The following is a 21,950-nucleotide window of genomic DNA, read 5'->3' as shown; positions in this document are numbered from 1 at the left end:
TGGTGTTTCTGACGTCACAAACTACCTTGTAACCAATCACATTAACGTGTGATCATCAAGTTAGTGTGGAGTGAGTGGAGGCGGGGCTAATTTGCATATTCATAGAACCGTGTACTAAATGAAGCAAGGGTGTAGAGTTACATTCAAGCTATTTTAAGGCATGAAAGAAAAAAATTAAGGAAAAAACATTGCAATATGTCATTTTTGTGACCAAAGATGAGTTTTAGGGAATAAAATGATTGACTACAGGGGGACTATAAGGGTCAATATTGATTTCATTTTTACTTTGTTTACATATTTTACCATTTTTAAACCTGTTCTGCAGAATACTTTCCAGCACAATCAATCCATTGCAACTAAGGGTGTCGCAATATACCAGCATTGACGATAACCAGGATATAAAAAATAAATAAAAATAATAATAATATTTATTTTGTGCTTATACTGTACAACACATTTGATAATATCATAAATAATCCAACATCAGTCTGGTTGACACTGATGTTGTCTGGTTGACATAGTAGGGGTTGCTATTGCACCTTGGCGCTTGTTGCCAGCCATCACAATATAGAAAAAAGAAGACACAGTGTGTACCTATCACACAAAATCATGTCGAAGGAATTGACAGACAAAAGCGAGACACTCTAGCTGCACCTGAAAAAAGATATCTCGCCAGTGTGGGATTTTTTAGAATTCTGTAATAAAGACACCCCATCGACACACAAGTATGCAGGAAGTGCATATGTGCAGAACGACTGGTATATCTGACATCTACTAGCTTTTCCAACATTTACAGAAGAGCTAAAAAAATTTAGCAGCAGACTGAGCTTGCAAATACAAGAAAGAACAACAAAATATATCATAATTACCTCATATTTGTGTAGGTTCCCCAGACAGCTAAAAGAAGAAGACATGAGACATCATTACCAAACCTATAACAGTGATTCTCAATACACAGAGACAGTTTTACATTCATATCCATCACATTATTAATAAATACACATTCAAGTTGTTAAGGCCGGGACACACCAAGTCGACGGTCGGCCAATGTCAGGCCGTTTTTTTGGGTCGATTCGGCATGTTGAAACGGTGTAGGGCCGTCGGTGAGAGAAAGAACTGTGATTGGCTGTTCAGCTTAGAGAACGAGTCAGTGCACGAGAAAAGCAAAAGTGATGAAAGCGATCAAAGAAGTCAAGACGTCATAGTTTTACGTCATCTTACCTGAGCATTCAAATGCACTAATATTTCAATTTAATATTTTCATAGTCAACTGGAATGAAGAAAGTGATCAGTGTGATTGATATTCAAAATGGAAAGTAGAAAATAGACTATTGATACAGACAGATATTGACTTACACGCAGGTGCAGAACGCACATGCTGCTTGATAGTCGCTTCTAGTCCTTTTGGTGTGTTTAAGCGGACAGCTTTTTTTTGCCGAGACGCAACCGATGAAAGGCTGACATGCTCTCATCGGCTTGGTGTGTCCCGGGCTTTAGACCCTTAGCAGGGGCTAATAAAACTTTTCAGTTGAAAAGTGAAGGGATATGTTATCAAAATACAGTTCATGTTCAATATGTATATCAGAGAGTACATGCAAGTGAAAATATGTGTTACTTTAAAGGGTAATGAACCCCCCTATTTTAGCACAGTTTAGAAAAATGCTACAAAAACAAAAAAACTGACCGTGTTAAGCTGCGAAGTGGAGAGGAAAAAGGGGACAGACAACAAAACGCATTCGGAATCAGTTTTTGTTTTTGCTCTCACGGAGTTAAAAGCATCAAAGGTCCCCCACAAATATGTGCTGCAATTCACCACTGCACGGATCAAGATGAACAATTAAATAAGGGTTTTGTAAGCTCAGTAAATTACACAAATATACCCTATAATTCAAATGCACACATAAATGCACAGCTTTTGCTGTTTGCTTTTACACGCTGCATCGATAATATATGAATGTAGCACTTTTAAAAAGTTTTTCAGCATTTATATGCCGTTTGATCGGCTACATCAAGCTCTAAAGAAGCCAAGCAGAAACTCGTACAAAACGAAAACAAACACTCGACACTTGAAATTCATGAAAGCATCTCTACTATTCATGATGATCTCACAGTTTGAAGCGTCTGTTATGGGAAGGCAACACATGTTGGCGTGAAAAATTAAGAGTCTCTCATAGGATAAGAACACGCAGTCTAATGAATAATTATGGACACTGATGAGTCGCTGATGTACTATAATGTGGCACAAGGACGATTTTAAACCCTGAAGACGAAAATAGCTAAAATTTAACCAGTTTTCTCCTGCAATTAATGAACCGATGCTAACATTGGATTTTATAATGTGCAACACATACACACCTGTTAAAATCTCAAACATGTAATTTAGTGCTTCATGTGCCTTTAAAGATCTATTTACAATATTAACATATGTAATAATCACAATCAAGTACCTCTTCAAGATCGGGACGGGCAATGACGGGCCGTTTTTGAGCGTTGGTTGGCTTAGTTTTTCGGTGCGTTCAGCACCGTTGGCTCTAGGCAATCAATAAACTATCCAATCAAAGTACACGCATGTAGAAAAATCAAAAAGAATCAGAATTTGGTATGTGATGTCTAACCTTCATAAATAAATTATTATTATTATTACATTAATAATGTAAACATCTGCCCTTTACTCATTCCTCTCTAGAACATGCACAAGGATATATATCGCAAAGACAAATTACTCGCACCTGCCAATACACATCAAAAAGCTCAGTAGAAACTGAGCAAGTGAAAATCACAACTGTAAATAACAAACCATCCTCCCTGCACACTTGCTCCAGGCGAGTTTCGTCAACAACAGAATACTGTTCTATGTTTCAAATGAGGGGGTGAACTTGACAAAGAAAAGAAGAGAAAGAGTACGATAGATAGAAGAGGAATCGAAGGAAAAAGGTGAGTGTAAACCGAAAACCTGCTCTCCAGAAGAGAGTTGGAGAGGTAATTATGCAAATCCCTCTGTTCTCAATCTGGTCAGTTCTTGCCCAGTGGCCTTGCTGCTGTCACCGCAGATTCACGGGTGCAGCGTGATTTACGGCAGGCTGTTTTGTGCATGGCCAACTTGCTGTGTGCCACCTGATGCCATGCCAATGCAAATATGAAAGGAGAAAAAAATAATCTGAATCACACAATCTATTTGAGGGGGGCAGAACTAGGAGCCTGATAGAAAAGCCTGATAGAAATAAATGGGGGGACCGTAACAATCGAGGAGGAAAATTGTGGTAATGCAACTGTTCACTTAAAATAAAAATTGTCATAATTTACTCATCCTCATGTCGTGAACGTCTTCTGTGTTGCATAAAAGATGATATTTTGAGAAAAGTCTCAGTGAGACTTTTTTTTGTCCATACAATGGAAGACAATGGACACCAATATTCTTATGAATTTCTTCTTTTGTGTTCCTCAGAAGTAACTAACGCAGGTTTGGAACGACATGACAGATTTTTAATTGTTGAGTGCCCCATCCATTTAAAGTGGAAATTAAGCAGTCGGTCAATTATTTAGTAAACAGATTTCCACTCTAATAAAAATGATATAACAAACATGATAAATGTAACCACAAAAAATGTGTTTTGTTTTGGCTTTTGTAGCAAGGGCGCCGCCATCTTGCAAATACGACAACCGTCACAGGCTTGGTTGTCTTGCCTGAGTTCAACAGATACAACAATAGAAAGACAGACAGTGGAGGACAGACAGTGAAAGATGAAAACTGGAAAGCCACAGGGCATCAGAAGACAAAAGGGATGCCATTATTGCATTACTCCTGGATGTAAAAAATTGTTTTACAGTGTTAAAGGCAAAGGACAAGAGTCCATTTTCATAAACTGCCGCTGAAACGAAGGACGGTACTGCTTCACTTCCCAATAAACATTCAGACACGTCCCATTGCCTCAAGATTTCCATAGTCAAACTTGGATATAAAATATGTTGCAAAAATCACTGTCAAAATAAACCAATTTTATCATTTTGCATGTGTGTGCAATTATGTTTTTCAACTTTTTCTTTTCTTCCTGGACTTCCTGCCTATTTATTTATTTTCAGCACATTGCCTTGAAAATAGCACTAGAGCCCTCTATTAAATGCTTTTAACCCTGGGAAAAAGGAACGTTTCACATTTGTAATTTAAAAGGTTGGTTTGCACCACTTTTTACCCAGGGTTATTAAACCTGCTCTTGCTGTGTTAACTCTGCACTGTGGTGCCAAACTTGTACAGTGTGAAATGATGCAGTGTTAAGAATGTTAAAACTATATGCTTAGCAACCAACAGCCAATCACATGCCTTATATTCACATATCTTGGGCAGTCACGGAAACAATGTGCGATGCATATAAGTGCGATGCATATAAACAGTCGTTTCTGCATTTGATAGGAAAAAATGGCAAATGACAAATGCTACATTTGTTGAAAACATGCGGCACTATCTCCTACTACTGGCTGCAGTTTTTAGCCTCTGGCCAAAAAAGACTCGCTAAATGGCGATTTTTGCGTCATAGGAGGATTTTTTCCAGACAAAAAATACATAAATCTCTCATCTCAGGAGGACATGAGGGAGGGAAGTGCGGTCTGTCACTCAAAAATACTACCGGGTTTCTACTGATACAAAGCTTAATGCTAATCTGTGAAGTATCCCTTTAAATGACACATTCACAAATTGAAAGTTTTTTTTTTAAATAAAACATAAAATAAAAAACAGTTACATAATGTCTCAAATTACAAAAAAAAACTAATGAAAACACAAACAATACCAAGGAGATTGCTGCAAAAGTTCATTTTATACTTTCATTTGCTTTCACAAAAAAAGTCCTTGATTCACAATACGTCTCAACACCAATTAAGTTCTTTTTAACTCAGTTTTTGTAGAAAGTATTACATTTCAACAAAAGAGAAAGGAGGGAAAACAAGAAAGAAAACAACTACAACACGCGATTGACTCGCTCGGTGTGTGTGTGTGTGTGTGTGTGTGTGTGTGTGTGTGTGTGTGTGTGTGTGTGTGTGTGTGTGTGTGTGTGTGTGTGTGTGTGTGTGTGTGTGTGTGTGTGTGAGAGAGAGAGAGAGAGTGTTGACTGCGTGAAGCAGGCTGCGTTGCGGCCACACCACAGAACCTTCAGGGCCTGGAAAAGAGTTTGGAAACTTGGTGTGGGGTTAAAAGATGATGGACATCAGTGTTAATACCTGTGGCAGGTGAAACAGGCTGGAGCTATGAACTGCTGGAGCTGGAGTTCACCAGGCAGGTGAACCATGCAGAGGACAATATCTCCGTCACTTTGCAATCGCACCCGGTCAGCGCGCACAGAAAATCCAGCAACAAGTCAAGTCAAGTCACCTTTATTTATATAGCGCTTTTTACAATACAGATTGCATCAAAGCAGCTTCACAGTGATAACATGAAAATAATACAAAAAACCGTCAATATTGGAAACCGTAAAACCGTCCATCGGAACCAAAACTCCATCAGGTGACAGAATGGAGAAAAAAAAACTTGGGAGAACCCAGGCTCAGTCGGGGGCCAGTTCTCCTCTGGCCAACGAGCGAACAGTGGATGATTATGATTCAGGAGCATTACAGGTCAGAAGTCAGAATGAATCAGAGAATTTGTCCAGTTCCGGTTGGTTGAAGTCGGAGTGGAGACTTCTAACAAATAGCAGCAACTGGCCTTCAGGTATAGCGTGTGTCCCACTTAGATAACCTGCGCATTTTGATTCTCTCTCTCTCTCTCTCTTTTATATAATTTGCTCTTTACTTCCTCATTGGTTTTGGCCCATTTGGAAAAGTGAAAGAGAGACTGACTGTATAGATTTTTTTACGTATCGCAACAACTTTTAGAAATGAAAGCTTTTGAAAGAGCTTAAGTGGACAGGACTTAAAACATGTCCAATTACAACTGGTCAAGTCCTTTTTTGTAGTGGCTGAATTATTTTTAGTGCTCCCAGTCAGTAGGCATGAAATTTGTGTTTTGGGGCAGGTGGGCGGACTGGTTTGTCAAGGTCACTCTCTTTGTGAACAACTCTCTGAGTCCTGGGGCCTCTTTAGGGATAAAAAAAACTGGAACAGTCATTTCTCAAAGTAGCATTCCACATGACCCAATTGCAGCTTTCTGAATTTCTCCATCCTGGTTTTGGGGTCTCTAGTGATGTTCGGACTACATAATACATGTAAGTGATTGCAGTTGTGTTGTGTGTCTAAAGTCTTGGATGAGTATTAACTAATGATCTGGTTAATGAATGCATTACTGTATTTCAAAGCAATGTACAACAAAGTTTCCAAGAGCCTTAAAGTGATTTTCATAAAGGGATAGTTTTTCTAACCCTTTTAAATATGTCATGTTTTGTGTCAAATTCTTAAAACTCATTCATTTAATTATTATCTATCAATAAATGGGGCAGGATGATTTTCACATCATTTTGAAGAAAAAAATTCAAGGATACAAGATTCAGTTTTCTAAAGTCTTGTGAACATATGGGTTTTGTGGCAATATTTCAAAAAAAAAAAAAAAAAACTTATATCATGCATAAACAATTTTCTCAAACCTACAATCTTTTACACATTATTGGAGATTGTAGTGCATACAGTGTAATCCATCTTTAGCCATGTAAATGTTATAAGTAACAGAAATAAGCACAAATGTCAGGACAAAATATATTCAGGGCCCAGAAAATCCCTCCGACCCCATAGGCTTCATATAATTTAAAAACCCCAATGATGAGTGTCCACAAATGTAGCATAAAATAAAAATAAATAAAAAAATGCAGCATAAAATAAAGGAAAAGCCTGAGAACTACTGATCTAAAATTTTTTAGATATATCAATTAATCAACCATCATTAAATATACCATAATTAATTCAGACCAATAACAGTAAAACTGATGATACCCAAAACCGTAATCAAACGTTTCTTTCAACAAATCAAATTAAATCAGCCAGACAATCTGAAAGAAAATCGCCCAAAGCGATAAACATTGTGACAACAACTGAATTCTCATCAAACAGGAGATTTAAGGAATATTCATAAAGTGGGAGGATCACATAGAGGACCAGATGAAGACCACCTGCAGCCCTCAAGCGCAAATCTGATGCTCTGAATGACAGGAAATAAAAGCATCCTTTTGTTACATTCAGATTGAACAATGTGCTACCACTGCAATATGCAACCTCCAGCACGGCCATTTATATGCGAAAGAAGTATTCCTAAAGAAGTCAGGAAAACCATAGCCTACATGACCTTGACAACCTGCTCTGTGCGAATAGTCGCTGATGTTCAGCATCATCACCAACCGATAAACTTGATACAATATGCTAGTTCACTGGAGTGCCTTCGATTAAAATGTACTTGTGAAATTTATCCATGTTATGGCAATTTCAACAGGTAGGATTTTCAGGGATGGGGGAATGTGACACCGCAGTTTCATCTAGTACATAGTCAAACACGCATGACATGGTTCATGGCGTTTTCAGCGTCTGCCATCTCGCTATATGAGGACGTCATCAACTTTATTTTGCACATTACAGTTCGGTACAGGCATCAGAACCATGTCTCCTCGGAGCAAATCTTGTGTGTATGTGACGGAGCCACGGAGGGATTCCTGCCGCTGTTTTGACTCCTCTACACATTATATAAGCTCTTCACAAGTTATCAGCTGCTCAAAATACCATCAAATGCAGATACAACGTTGCCATCATTGCACATACAACGAGCATTGATTTCGAACAGAGATGGCGACAAAAAGGGAAAAACTACAGACAGCAGCTTTAATGTGATAGTTTAAATAGGCCTACGTAGATTCACATTAAAGATTTGTTTGTCCTAATGGACTAGTGGTTCTGGGTTCTAATCCACCATCGTATAGGCCTAGTTCTTTTCTTTCTAATTAAAACTAAAGATGTTCAGTGATTATAGAGCAGGGACACGTCTGTGTGTATTTTGTTTTGTGATTTCACCAGAACGAATAGAGAGTCTCCGCAACAGCCTTAAGTGCTAGATTGAAGAGCTTGTTTGTGAAGCACGAGTGCCAAGAGAACACTGTTGCCTTCTGCCACTAATAACAGCGGCAACAAGCACTCGGCATGAATTCAAAAACAACACATTCCAGCGCCAGTTAGCCTCTTATTTAACAAAAAAGAATGAATCACTAATTAACTAGAGGTGTGTCTTTTGTATTAGGCGCATCCGTGCTGCCAGACGTTTAAAAAAGTGGTGGGGACAATATGGACCATGGTAAAGTGGTGGGGACATGAAACTGTCCCACCAGCAAATTACACTTATGGCAATTCTTTTTTTCTTCTTTTTCTTTTTAAATCAAAGAAACTTTTACATTTTTATTTAATTATATTTAGAAAGTTTAGAAGATTTTAATTCTAAAAAGAGTGTGGTTATGTTTGCTAAAACCAAAGAAGACCTTAAGCAAAATGTTCCTTCATTCTATGGGTGACCAAAGTATTAAATGTGGTGAATACTTTAAAGTACTCGGGTCACATGTCATTAGAAATTATTTAAATGATGACAATGACGTGCAGCGCCAGTGCTGTAAATTGTATGGACAGGCAAATATGCTGGCTCATAAATTTTATATGTACAGATACAGATGAAGAGCTTCTTAGATCGTACTGTACTTCACTTTATTCAAGGCAAGTCAAATATTTCAAATATTTATCCAAAGCGACTTACAAATGAGAACAATAGAAGCAATTAAACTAGCAGTAGGACAACAGAATGTAAGTGCTATGACCCTTCACAGTTCAATCTAACGTAGTAGATTTTTATTTTTTATTTTCTTTGGATAGAGGAGAAATTGATACAAGTACAAGATATTTCTCATGTTTTTGGAAGTGCTGAAACGTAAATACGTTTTTTTCTGAAATAAAGAATGGATTGAGATTGATTTGTTGATATTTCGCTTCATTTGACAGAACACAGAAGCCCCCCCCCCCCCCCCCTTCCAAACAATCTTTCATGACCTTATCATTGCACAAATTATATAACTTGTTAAATTGCTTTATTTAGTAAATTTAGTTTTATGAATTCAATTAATTAGACATGTTTTAATTGAACCATTAAAATAGGAAAACACGGAATTTGAAAAAAAAATGGATTTCATAGGGCTCTAAAATGTTATTTTTGTTAAACTTTTAATAAATTAATGTTAAATTGATTTCATAGGGCTTTAACTTTACATCTAAAGTTCTAGAAGTTGGCCACTATAAACCGGTAATTACTGCAGATTGAAGCTGGCACAAGAGAGCTGTTTTTGAGAGGAATATTCCCAGAAAGGGCATCGAATCCTCTAGAGATGTGGAGCGTGGACAGAGGAAAGATAGGGATGGCATCAGCAGGTTAGGACAAAGACAAAACCTAAATAAGAGTGACCCAAACAGACAGATTTTAGTGAAAATAAATCCCTGTAAATCCCCTAAATGGCAGAAAAACCTCTAACAAATTAAAAAAAAAAAAAAACCATCTTAATGCAATCTTAATAACAAACTAATTCTGAAATTAACTGCATCATATGCAATTCCATAACTAGGTCAAATTCCCTGTATTCCTTAACAGCCAGAAAACTAGGTTACGGGTTCTTGTGGCAATTTTATGCGTCCAGTGGCAGCTCAGATGGGCTTCAATGATGTCAATGAAAACTCCAAAAGTCACAGGTGATCTGGGGCTAAAATTTAAATATAGCAAAGACTAGCAGTGTTCAATTAGCATGGAGGAGATGAATGGATTGCATTAGTGAGGAGGAAATTGTCAGAAGGGAAACATGTGAGTGTATTACCAATAGTGGTGCATGATGTCCCTTATGTCTCTCAGGAGCCGATCTAAGGACATTGCACAGGCAAAGTAAAGGAAACGTTCGAAGGAAAGGAATCGTTCTTTTTCTAGTGCTAAGCTAAGCCTCTATGGTCTTATAAACACAAAGTTCTGTGGCCTTTAGGTGACTTCTGCTCTATGGTGCAGAATGTTTAAAGATATGTGTCCTGGTTGTGCGTGCTCATGCTGTGCGCACTGCTGTGCTTCACTAAGAGATAGCCAGAGCACTGACCATTAGCCGATTGATTTTTACTGATCCTCTGTAATCTCCTGCTTTAATCTCCATCTCTGGGGCTTTAGACACATAAACCAACACTTCACAGCATTGACCCCCATAAAGCCCCATGGAAACCTCAGCTGGTAACTGGTCTCCTTCTTTGTCATACATCGATCTTACTCAGGATTAACATGCAAATCATTAATGGCTGACTGAGAGATATATAAATCGTATAAAAGGACTTATTAAAAATAAAACAAAGCACCATGATTTCTACAAAGCCTGCGATGTAATTAAATAAATATTGGGACACCTTGATGCATTTTAAAAAATATAACCCAACAAACTCACAAAATTTGTATCACTACAGACTGCTAACAACCATCATGAAAAAAGCAAATAGGCCTATGGTTTTGATAAAAAAATATATAAAAATCAGCTTTATAACTTTACAGAGCTATTGGTCGTGATATATGTCCCTCTTCACCGTCTTTTGTATGAATTCAACTAACAAAAAGTAATATACTCAAAAATGTAAAAGATATACAATACTCAACTTTACTGCAAGAATATTGTTTTATTAATTCAACCAAGAAGTCAAGCCACGACGCATCTACTACTTGTCACACGTCTTCACGTGATGTGAATTCGCAGCTCAGAGTTCACCAAACTTGAACTGGAACGCAGCGAAATGCCAAACTTTTTGCAGGAGCTTGTGTTTGTGGTCTGATGCATTCGCATGCGTATAAATGGAAGTCAATGGAACGAAAAGTGTAGTGACCGGCCCTTTAACACAAAGAATAAAGTCATAGTTCCTATTTTTATCCATTCTTCTTTGAATTTTCAGTCTACATCATTGTCTTCTGTGTATCAAAAAATTCTGTATTAAACATTTTTCAAGGCTTGTACCTTGGAACATATTTCATGGTCTGCAATCTCGAGCCACCAGGCACTGTTTTGAGCAAATGAGCGGCCGGATCGCTTTGGAGGTTTTCTGTTATAACGGTGTCATGTTAGCGGCCCCTAAGTTAATAACTAGGCTAATGATCATTGCGAGGGAAATGAATCAATCAGACTAACTTTAGCTGGACAATAACTTTATTCTAGAGCTACTGTAAAGCCAAAACAATCTCAGTTACTTTAATTCCTATTATCACTGTAAAGCTGCTTTGAAACAATCTATATTGTTAAAAGCGCTATATGAAGGTGACTTGACTTGACTATCAGAATAACTCATCGTGTCATTGCGTTCATGATCAGATGTACCGCTGTATCAGTGTCCTTATTTTGCACCAACATTGACCGCCACAAACAGATTTCAGTGCTTCCAATTCATTAACTAGCAGTGGCCAAAAAATTGATTGAAACTTGATTAAAATCGAAAGCACGATTAGACTTTATGTCCTTATCAAAAGGCTTGCGCTGTCCAAATACCCACACTTGCGGTATTGGCCACTTGAAAGCGCATGCACGCGACAGGAAGGAAGTGTGCAAGACTGTACCATGTCTTAAAAATGCTGAAGAAGTGCACTTAATGCACACTAAAGCCACACTTTCTTGTACTTCGGAGCTAATACACTACCCAAATTATCAAAAAAAAAATTAGATAAATGATCTATATAGCAGTACATATGGCAGTTTCCCCCGTGGTATCAAAAATGGTATTGAATATCGATATTTATCAAAGTATCATATCGAAGTTGGAAATTCCAGTATGGTAACAACACTAGTGAGAAGATAGAAAAGGGGATAGAAAAGTACACTAACATGGTTTATCCAGTGCACAACATAATAATATATTTATTCAGGCCAATGATGGCTACATAATACTCTTTCAGAACTGATTTAATTCATAAAGAGAGCTTATCACACACTGAAATGTTCCAATCTCATCTGTCATGTATTACGCTTGTCCTCCAAGCAAAGCTAATAAAGTCGGTCAGATTCTTCATCTAATTGTGTCTCTGCTGGACAAAGGTCATTGGAATAATTGGAAAATGTTTTTATTGGATTATTATTGGTGTTGTGACCCATGGAAGCTTATCTGCAACTTGCCCCAGAGCTGTCACAACACAAAGTTGACCATTTCATATTACAGATCCAAAAATAGGTTAACAACACTCTCTAACTCTCAAGGAGACAAACACACAGACTCAACAGCACACTTTATCGACACAGTTTAGATACAATGAATGGGCTTGACTAAATTCAATGTCCTCTGTATATAAAGCAGCTGCAGACATAGCCTATAGATACATGCAAAGCCTGATGCACAGTCCAAGAACATGTATGACACTGCCAAAACAGTAACAGCTGCTAAAATGTTAGAAACTCTCAGCTGGCCAGCACTTTAATATTGGTCAGCACATTTACCGACACAGATATGAGGGTCAGACAGAGACAGAGAGAGCGAGAGAAAAAGAAAGAGCTAACAAAAATGACCACGGTCAGGATTCCCACACTTTTTGACCAATATACTGTATTTACATGATTATTCATGTTGTTAGTGATGAGACCAAGGAAGATGGCAGCAGGGTTATTAGTTAGGTAAAACTATAGGCTAACCATAAAAAAAATGACCGTTAGCCTACTTGAAATAAAATATAACTGAAATAAAATTATACAATATTTTTATTCCAAATCGTTGGCAATAAAATAGGCTATTTTCTCATCTTTATTTTTATTTTTACTTGATGTTGATGTATTAAAACTAACTGAATTAGAAATAGCCTAAATATTATTATTTTTTAAATGTTTTTAACTAATAAAAATCACAATACACAACAAAATTGCTAAACCTTTATCGAAATTAAAATACAAACGGATATAAAATTGAATTTAGAATCTTAATAAACACATACAATGTCTAAATAATACTAAAATAACACTGGCTGCACTCAAGAGTAAATCATTTAAAGAAGGGAATACATTGTTTCATGATTGTAAAGGCCTGGAGATTACAATTTTAAAATGAATTGATATGATTCAGTGACTGTGGGAACCTTGCAAAGTGCCACTATATATATATTTGTTTGTTTGTTTGTTTGTTTGTTTGTTTGTGGTGGGGTGGGGTAAAACCATAATACCATGACATGTCTGACATGTACCAATGTCTTCTATGAAGTGTCATTCAAATGCCATGCTTCAGTTGGGCCATGGGCTGAACTACTATGGTACTCATAACTATTTGGGAGGGAGGCAAGATATACATTTCCTTAACTTTCCATTATTAAAATACACTTTTCGAGATGTTATCAAAGTACATTTTCAAGGAAATATTTCCAGGTTTCCCATTATGTAGAAACAAAGTAGAGCAGACACACAGCCAGTACGTAGCCTATATGTTTCATTTCATGTCAGACAGTGCGTCTGTTATTGTAATATACTCACAGGCGATGTAAGCAATGAGAGCGAGGGCGATCAGGATCTTCATCATTCTTCTGTTAATGATTGTGATCATCCAGCTCATCCGCATCATCCTCCAGCACACACGGCATTGAGCTCTTCCTCACATCTATCACATACTTTACATGAGATTCAAGCCTGATGCCTTCAAATAAACACTGGGGACGCGCTTCAGTATTTACTTCCCAAAGCCGATAGCCTACACACGATAACTGAGTTATAACTTACTTGTGTGGAGATAAATACTAAAGGTTTTTTATATATAAACAGCAGCTGCACAAAGCTAACGTTAAATAGGCTAAGTTATTCTCAAAACAATTTCCGCATCAAAACAAAATATGTAAGTAAGTTAGTCCAGCGCGTTTATGTTCAACAGGTGAATCCAGATTATCGCTTAAAGAAAGTAAAACGGCATCTTTGTTAACAGTTATTTCTCTTAGGTCAGTTAGCAATGTAGCGTCATGACTGTGGACCTGTAGCTAGAGATGCTAACTAACTAATAGCATGCAGTATAACTGGGTTCTGTTTTAATCCTGTCGCTAGTCCAATGCTTACTTTTTATCGATAATTTAATGTAATTTTATTCCATTAGTCCAGCGGTGTATATATTTAGCGATAGAGCGATAAAAACGTCTCCACATCAGATGTTCAGAGCAGGATAACATAAGCGATGCTTTCTGCTGTCGATTAACCACCCTGCCGCGACAGCAAGTAATTACAACTATTTTGTTTTCTGCTCAAATAGATGCATCTGTCTGACGAACTCGTGTACAGATTTTTATATTTTATTTCTGGTATGAGTAAATATAAAAAGACGTAGGCTTTATCAGTATGCTTTCTTGTGCGTTTTCAGGGGAAAGTAATCGAGCACACATTTGTTCACCATGAGAACAGTGGCCCATTCATGAATAACATGAGTGGAGCGATGGTAAAAAATAAAAAAGTTCAGTGATTTTCCACGTTGACTCATACCCTTGTGCTTCATTTGCCTATTTGTTGGTCTTTGTACTGCCCTAAGAGAAAAACAACACAACGTTTACTTTCCCCCCCCCCAGCACTTTTTACAAAGGCACTTTGCATAAACAGTGCATAATAGCCTAGTTATTTAAGTTCTCAACTGAAAACTTAAATTCCAGATTTCACATTGGAAATCAAATGTCTTTAAAAAATTCAAACACTGACATATATTGAAATCATCATGATGGACATAAACAATAGCCTAGTATGCAAAATAATTGAATAAAAAAAATACAGTTTTGTAAAAGTGTGATTTTCCTGCCAGACAGACACGGGGCTAAAAATAAATTGAAACCGGGAATGTTGGTAACATGGGTAGAGCTGTAACACCACCAATTGGTGAACATATGATTCCTCTGATCATTTCAGTGTTTACCCACTTCCTCAGATCCTGTATGAATTGTTGTCAAGGCTTTTTAATGAAGATTTTATAAAGAAAGAAAAAAGATTTTTAGGTAAGAGGTTTTTCTCTTGTTTACTAAAATTATATTTTGTTTAGGTCTTAAACACTTTCTCTGGCAAAATGTGATGCATTTTGTAACTGCTTATTTCAAACTATTATGCTAATATGGCTAGCTAAACAATGTATGAAAGGGGTGGTGTGGGGCTGGTGTAACACAACCATCCCAGTACATACAGTTTTTTTTATCTAGGAACCATTTTTGTCTAATTCTTACAACTTACCTCAGCATGTGTTACAACCTACGGTGGGTAGCCTACTTTGTAAAAGTTTGAGCACTTTAGCTCAACGAATTCAGTGAGTTACAGATGCTGAAGCAAAAAGTGTTACAATATCTGCCTATAGCCATGTTACCAAGTAGCATGTAAAGTGTGCACACAGTACAATCACTTGCATTTTTGAACATGGATGAATGTCACAACCCTAAACAGCAACATTTGTGCTTTTAGTTTTCTTCTGTGCATCACAGTATTAACTTTTCCTAGTAAATTTGTACCTATTGTTGAAATTTGTATATAAAAAGCTCAGTGTGTACGAAGTGTGACAGTAAGCACAATGCTGAAGATTCGGAGCAGTAAATCCAACATAAACATGTAAACTCAGGAGCTAGAATAATCCACAACCACATTAAGCAAATAACGTTATAACACGGAACACTGAACACTTAACTGAGGACTTAAGCCTGTTTTATGCTTCTGCGTCGAATCGACGGCGTACCCCCGTAGACCCTTCTGCGTCGACGCAAACCCCTCTCCGCCCCCTCCGCCGTAGCTCGACGTGCACCTCCAAATTTCTTTTACTACGCGTCGAGGTGACGCAGACCACAAGGGCTGTGATACCGCCCCCCTAGCGTTCTCGCGGTGAACTGCACCGCGATGCAACACAACCCGACGCAGAACCATAAAACGGCCACGACGCCGTAGGAGTGACGGACGCAGAGCATACAACAGGCTTTAAATACAATGGAGAGCTAATGAACTGAACAGATGCGTAATTAATTAGGAGCGATGGAAACTAATAAGCACAGAAGAGGGAAAATAGAACCGTACAGTACAGGACGGACAGACAGACAGACAGACAGAATCTACGGATGGACGGACAGACAGACAGACAGAATCTACGGACAGATGGACGGACAGACAGAATCTACGGACGGACGGACAGACAGATAGACAAAATCTACGGACGGACGGACAGACGGACAGACAGACAGACAGACAGAATCTACGGACAGATGGACGGACAGACAGAATCTACGGACGGACGGACAGACAGATAGACAAAATCTACGGACGGACGGACAGACAGACAGACAGAATCTACGGACAGATGGACGGACGGACAGACAGATAGACAGAATATACGGACGGACAGACAAACAGACAGAATCTACGGACAGATGGACGGACGGACAGACAGATAGACAGAATATACGGACGGACAGACAAACAGACAGAATCTTCGGACGGACGGACAGACAGACAGAATCTATGGACGGACGGACATACAGACAGACAGACAGAATCTACGGACGGACGGACGGACAGACAGACAGACAGAATCTACGGACGGACAGACAGACAGACAGAATCTACGGACAGACAGACAGACAGAATCTACGGACAGACGGACAGACAGACAGACAGACATAATCTACGGACGGACGGACGGACGGACGGACAGAATCTACGGACAGACGGACGGACAGACAGACAGACAGACAGACAGACATAATCTACGGGCGGACGGACGGACAGACAGACAGACAGACAGACAGACAGACAGACAGAATCTACGGACTGACTGACTGACGGACGGACGGACGGATGGATGGATGGATGGATGGACAGACATCATTTTACAGAAAATCTTAATAGATCATTTCTCACCTGTGCAGAATGAGGAACAGAGTTCGACCTCTCCAAGCTCAATATTGTGAAATATTACCAATCTCTCTTTGACATTTGGAAATCAATAAATCAGTGTTTTCTTCAACTTGATTGCAAGTAATGCTTGCTATATCACCTTAGCACAATGATTCATTTGCAACCTTTTGACCCTAAGGCTCTATGCTGTGCTACAATAACAGCTAAATATCATTTTGGAAGGTTTTCTTTCTTTTAGAGGAGGTGAAAGGCTGATTACAGTATACTATCCACTGGAGCTAATGCTTTGCTTTAGTACATTGTCAGGACTTGATGCTCTACTGAAATGTATTAAAACCAGAAAAAATAATGGGGGGCCAGAAGAAAACTTACTTATTTTAAAAACTATAATTTTGAAAAATATTGGATATGAGGGTGAAAATGATTATAGATAAAAAGGTTCTGAGAACTGAATCTGAAGCAGTACAATTATAGACTGGCATTAAAACAAGTTATAAAACCGTGCATACTTATGCTGTATTCTCAGAAATCCATGGGCATATGACTAATTAAGATGAAATTAATTTGTGCCTTGGTTAATTTAAGTTCAGTTAAGCACTTTAAATCATATTTAATTGATTAAACACAGCTTTTCTATCTGGAAAATATCTAAACATCAAATATCCTGGTGTTTTTACACACACACACACACACACACACACACACACACACACACACACACACACACACACACACACACACACACACACACACACACACACACACACACACACACACACACACACACACTAATACATAAAACACGTCATTTTTTGATGTTTTTATGACCTCTGTTGACAGTCTCACTTGTTTATACACTCCTTTTGGAAGCGTTTAAATGTCTTTGAAGGATTTATCATTAATTATTTCTTCTGATTTAATACCAGAATATCTAAACACCTGTGTTTTGGGTAATATATCATTTCACTGCTGAGTTGCTGTTTGAGTCATTTCACTATTTTACATATTTCCGTGTAAAACTATAAACAATAAAAAAATGTAGGAAATAACTTGAACGTATCTACCTGGAATTGATTGGATGGTGAAAAGGGAGTGTTACTGTAATAGAGGCAGTAACTTTGCTAATGATTTTAAAGTAATTTGGCTATTGGTTAACATTCTCCAATAAAGCTTGTGCAGGCTATATTAGAGGAATAACACTGGGGGGGGGGGGGGGGGGGGGGGTTTCTTTCCCCAAATATCTAAAATCAAGATGCATTTACTTGAGAAGCAGAATTACTATTAAGCTATTAAGTCTTGTTTTCCAAACTAAAAAATGAATCACAATTAAGTGAGTTTATGCATAAAACAAGAAGGAAAAAAAGAAAACCTAATTCAAAAGGATTTTTTTTGCAGTAAGGGATTATTTTATATTGAATGTTATTGTATCGGTTTGTAGCAAACACAAAAATGAAGACGATGATGAAGGATCAAAAGTACTTTATATAACTCACAGGTAACAGGAACAAAGATTAAACATCCACAAAGCATTGCATGACAAACTGAACAGAAACAGAGGCTGCATCTGAGAACTTAGGCAGTTGACTCGTTGCCTCGCGCTTGCGCACAAACAAAGGTCTCACGAAACTCATTTCGGACAGGCTCAGTGTTACGGTTTAATGATCTACAGCAAAATAGGGCGAGCTTAGTTGAAAACCAAGTCAATATTTAATGACTAGTAATTTCTCGCTAGAAATGACATCATAAGTGGAAAACATTGAACTGTACATTTACACACAAACTGACGACCAGTCGCAACTTTCAGACGCCATCTTTAATTTTCTAGCTCAACTGTCACAGAACGGAAAGCACAGGATTCTAGTATATCAAAGGCAATGAAGGATTCATCTATGCTGCCTTCGATCAGATGAAGGTATCTCAGGAGACAGGAAGTGAAACATTGCATGCGGATGTGCCATGATGCCTTCCGACCTTGGAATGTGTCCTCCGAAGGCAGACTTCATCAGTTTTTTTGGTCGCAGCCATAGAGAACTTAAGTACTAGTGATAACCAAGTGCACACAGCTGAACTAAATGACAAATCAATTAACCACCATGACAACAAACTAAGGGGAACGGTGCAAACTGAAAACAAGGTCCAAACAGTGTGAGTGTGACAATAATGCTTTATATGATGGGCAAAGAGGGAACACATGCAGTGATTCATTCTTAGATTTGTACTGCCATTATTAGCCTATTTGTAATTATTTGGAATAAAACATTAAAAAAGCCATATATATTAGTGTGTTTTTAAGAACTTTAATTACATTCTCAAAAATATATATTTTTGCATATGTAGTTATGATTTCAAGGCTTGTTGCAGGCAGCAAGGATGAATTGAGGCTGGATCTAATCACAGCAACTTTAATAAATAAATCATAATAACAAATACTGAGGAGAACAGAGAACGCAAGAATAAACAGCAAACCCCCAAGCAAATCACAAAGAACCAACTAAAATGAGGGCTATTATGCACCAGAAAAACATCTTTATAAGTTTGTCTTTGATTTTTTTGTTGATTTCTATGGCATCGCTGTCGAGGAGCAATTTCTAGTGAAGTGGATTTACTTATTGTAGAGTTACCGAACGTTATCATGAACATTGTAATGTTTAAAGCGGATTTCATAACAAATGTCAGTAGAACGGGAAGATTTCAAATCGAGTGCTAAATTAATAAATTCCTAAAATCCTTCATGCTGTGGAAATACAAACCGGAAGACAACACAACGAGCGCAGCGCTGACAAGGTTAACTGAGGAGGAAAACAAGGCACAGGTGGGGACTAATCAATCGACTTATTATGAATCACTATGGCAACAAATGCAAACATGCTTAGAAAGCAAAGAAAAAGGAGGTAACAACGAGAACCAAACTAAAAGTCCATGAAACATTAAACTGAAAGAAGACTGCACGTTACAGAGGAAAGCATGAAATCACTGTACCTTTTCTTTAATATATATTTTATATATTATCTTTTTAAATTTCAGGTTGACATCACATCTGTGAAAGAACTTGTGTATTTTCAGCCTGAAAATGTGATACTAAATTGCAGTAAATTATGCTAAAACAGCCCACATACGCATGGTAGAGTTCCTAATCTAGACAGAAAACTCAGTTTCACTTTATTTTGATGGTCCCTTTAACACATTCCATTGACTATGAGTGACGCTACATATAACTCTCATTAGAGTGTTAGTCGAGTAGGGTTAGAATGTAGTTGCAGATGTACTTATAGTCAACAGAATATTCAAAAGGGACCATCAAAATAAAGTGTAACTGAAAATTCTTCCCCACAGCACAAAAAGCTGCTGCAGTTGATTTTTGTTGACGTGGCTGTAACAATAAATTAAAGTGGAATGCACAATTGCTAGAGAATGGGCAACAGCGAAATTGTTGACAACAGCAAACGAGTGAGACAGCAGGGCAAATACTGATGCTGAGATACAATAAAGATACAGAACAATCCATCTACACATCAGAGCAATGGAATGACAGGAAGAAAAAAAAACATTGTAATTTGAGATGCACTCATCATTAGTGTTAGAAAATGTTGTTCGGTCTAAAAGCACATCAGGGGTAAGCTGAAAACGGTGTCCTGACAGTTTAGAAAGTATACGCTGTTGTTCTCTAATTAATACACTCTCACAAACACACATGCTTGCTCATAATGGAGGGAGACAACGAGAGCTGTTTCTGACATGGTTGTGATTCAATCCTTTAAATCCAAAGCGAAAAGCAACTCAGCAGAATGGCAGTGTGACTAAAATACTTTTGCGAAGAATGGACAGAAAGGCTTGTTCACCTTCCATCTCGCCAAAGTTCTCATATTGCAAGGAAACGGAAGAATTACTGAGAAATGACTGAATGTTTCCACATTCAAGCATGTATGTTTGTGTGAAAGTAGACAAAGTTTGGAGAATCCAGTAGCACTTTATTTTACAGTCCTGTTCCGCATGTACGTACTTATTATAGTAATTATCGGGTAATAACTAGGTAATAACCCTGAAACCAACCCATAAATCTAACTTTAACTCATGTTCACCTTATATTACTGGATACATTTTCCGTTAAGAACACTGTAAGTACATGCACGTGCATATATACTGTAAATTAAAGTGCAATCAAGAATATACATTTATTTGAATCAGCAATAGTCATTTCCAACAGTCTAAATGTCTATGCATTCTTTTTTATCAATTAAATACAACTTTGGTGAATTCTTCTTTCATAAGAATTCTTCTTTCTCATAAACACATTCACATAAGCATACAATTCCATGAGTATCATGGATCATTGAACATTCATCATCAATAACACTCAATAACTAGTGATGAAATAGATGGCACATCACAAATTATTAACATTGAAATATGTAATACACATGGTGTTGATGAAAAAACCCTCTGTGGTGGACTATCATTAATATATTTTGATCATATGTCAATTTCACACAGGTCCAACCTCTTTTTCTTTTCTTTTTTTCTTCTTCTTCAGGTGTAAGTCAATCTGTGCATCAATACTGGCATTTGTACCGGGCATGCCACTGTAAACATTCATTTTCTCAGAGAATTCTCTTTGAGTTTCTGTTAAAGCTGCATTCTTTCACAAACCAATAAATCTAATTCGCATCTGTGGTGTAGTAACACTCCACCGCACAGCATTACTCTAAAGCAACACAAAATCATTTTGAGTTATAAGGTTTAGAAGTAGATATGATGTGTTGATTGTTGATTGCGTAGGAGGAAAACTGTTGAGACCATGTGATGAGAACAAAAGTAGGAATTGTTTTGCATTATCTTTACTCATTAGAATATCCAGAGTTTCACATTAAAATTATTAAAAAACATCTTCAAATGCTTACTTTTTATGAGGTTTCTGGGTGTTTTGTTGCTTCAGGCAAATATTTTTGTTGCTCCATGTAAGATTCCATTACGTTCGAAATCTTAAAATGTCCAAAGAGGAATGAGATGTGGCAGGGCAAGAAAAAAGGGCATTTGCAGGTATCAGCAATTTCCTTTAGAAATGACATATTTGTCAACAATGCAAGAACTATGAAGAATGAACAAATTTAGTCATTTAGTGGGTTAATT

At 37.5% G+C, this 21,950-nt stretch overlaps 1 protein-coding gene across 1 annotated transcript in view; it reads right to left on the bottom strand.

Moving 5' to 3' along the window:
- Nucleotides 1–14,161, bottom strand: part of uxs1 (UDP-glucuronate decarboxylase 1) — a 71,537-nt gene extending 57,376 nt beyond the window's left edge. The window contains exons 1-3 of the mRNA XM_079618447.1: nucleotides 14,016–14,161; nucleotides 13,446–13,569; nucleotides 870–897 (exon numbers count right to left, since the gene is read on the bottom strand). Of these exons, the coding sequence (XP_079474573.1) occupies nucleotides 870–897; nucleotides 13,446–13,533 (116 nt within the window). The 5' untranslated portion in view covers nucleotides 13,534–13,569; nucleotides 14,016–14,161. The remainder of the gene's footprint in view (nucleotides 1–869; nucleotides 898–13,445; nucleotides 13,570–14,015) is intronic.
- Between the last annotated feature and the right edge of the window lie 7,789 nt (nucleotides 14,162–21,950).

The sequence above is a fragment of the Phoxinus phoxinus genome, assembly GCF_949152265.1.
Source record: "Phoxinus phoxinus genome assembly, chromosome: 7".
NCBI lineage: Eukaryota > Metazoa > Chordata > Actinopteri > Cypriniformes > Leuciscidae > Phoxinus > Phoxinus phoxinus.
This window is presented reverse-complemented; position numbering and strand designations above follow the sequence as displayed.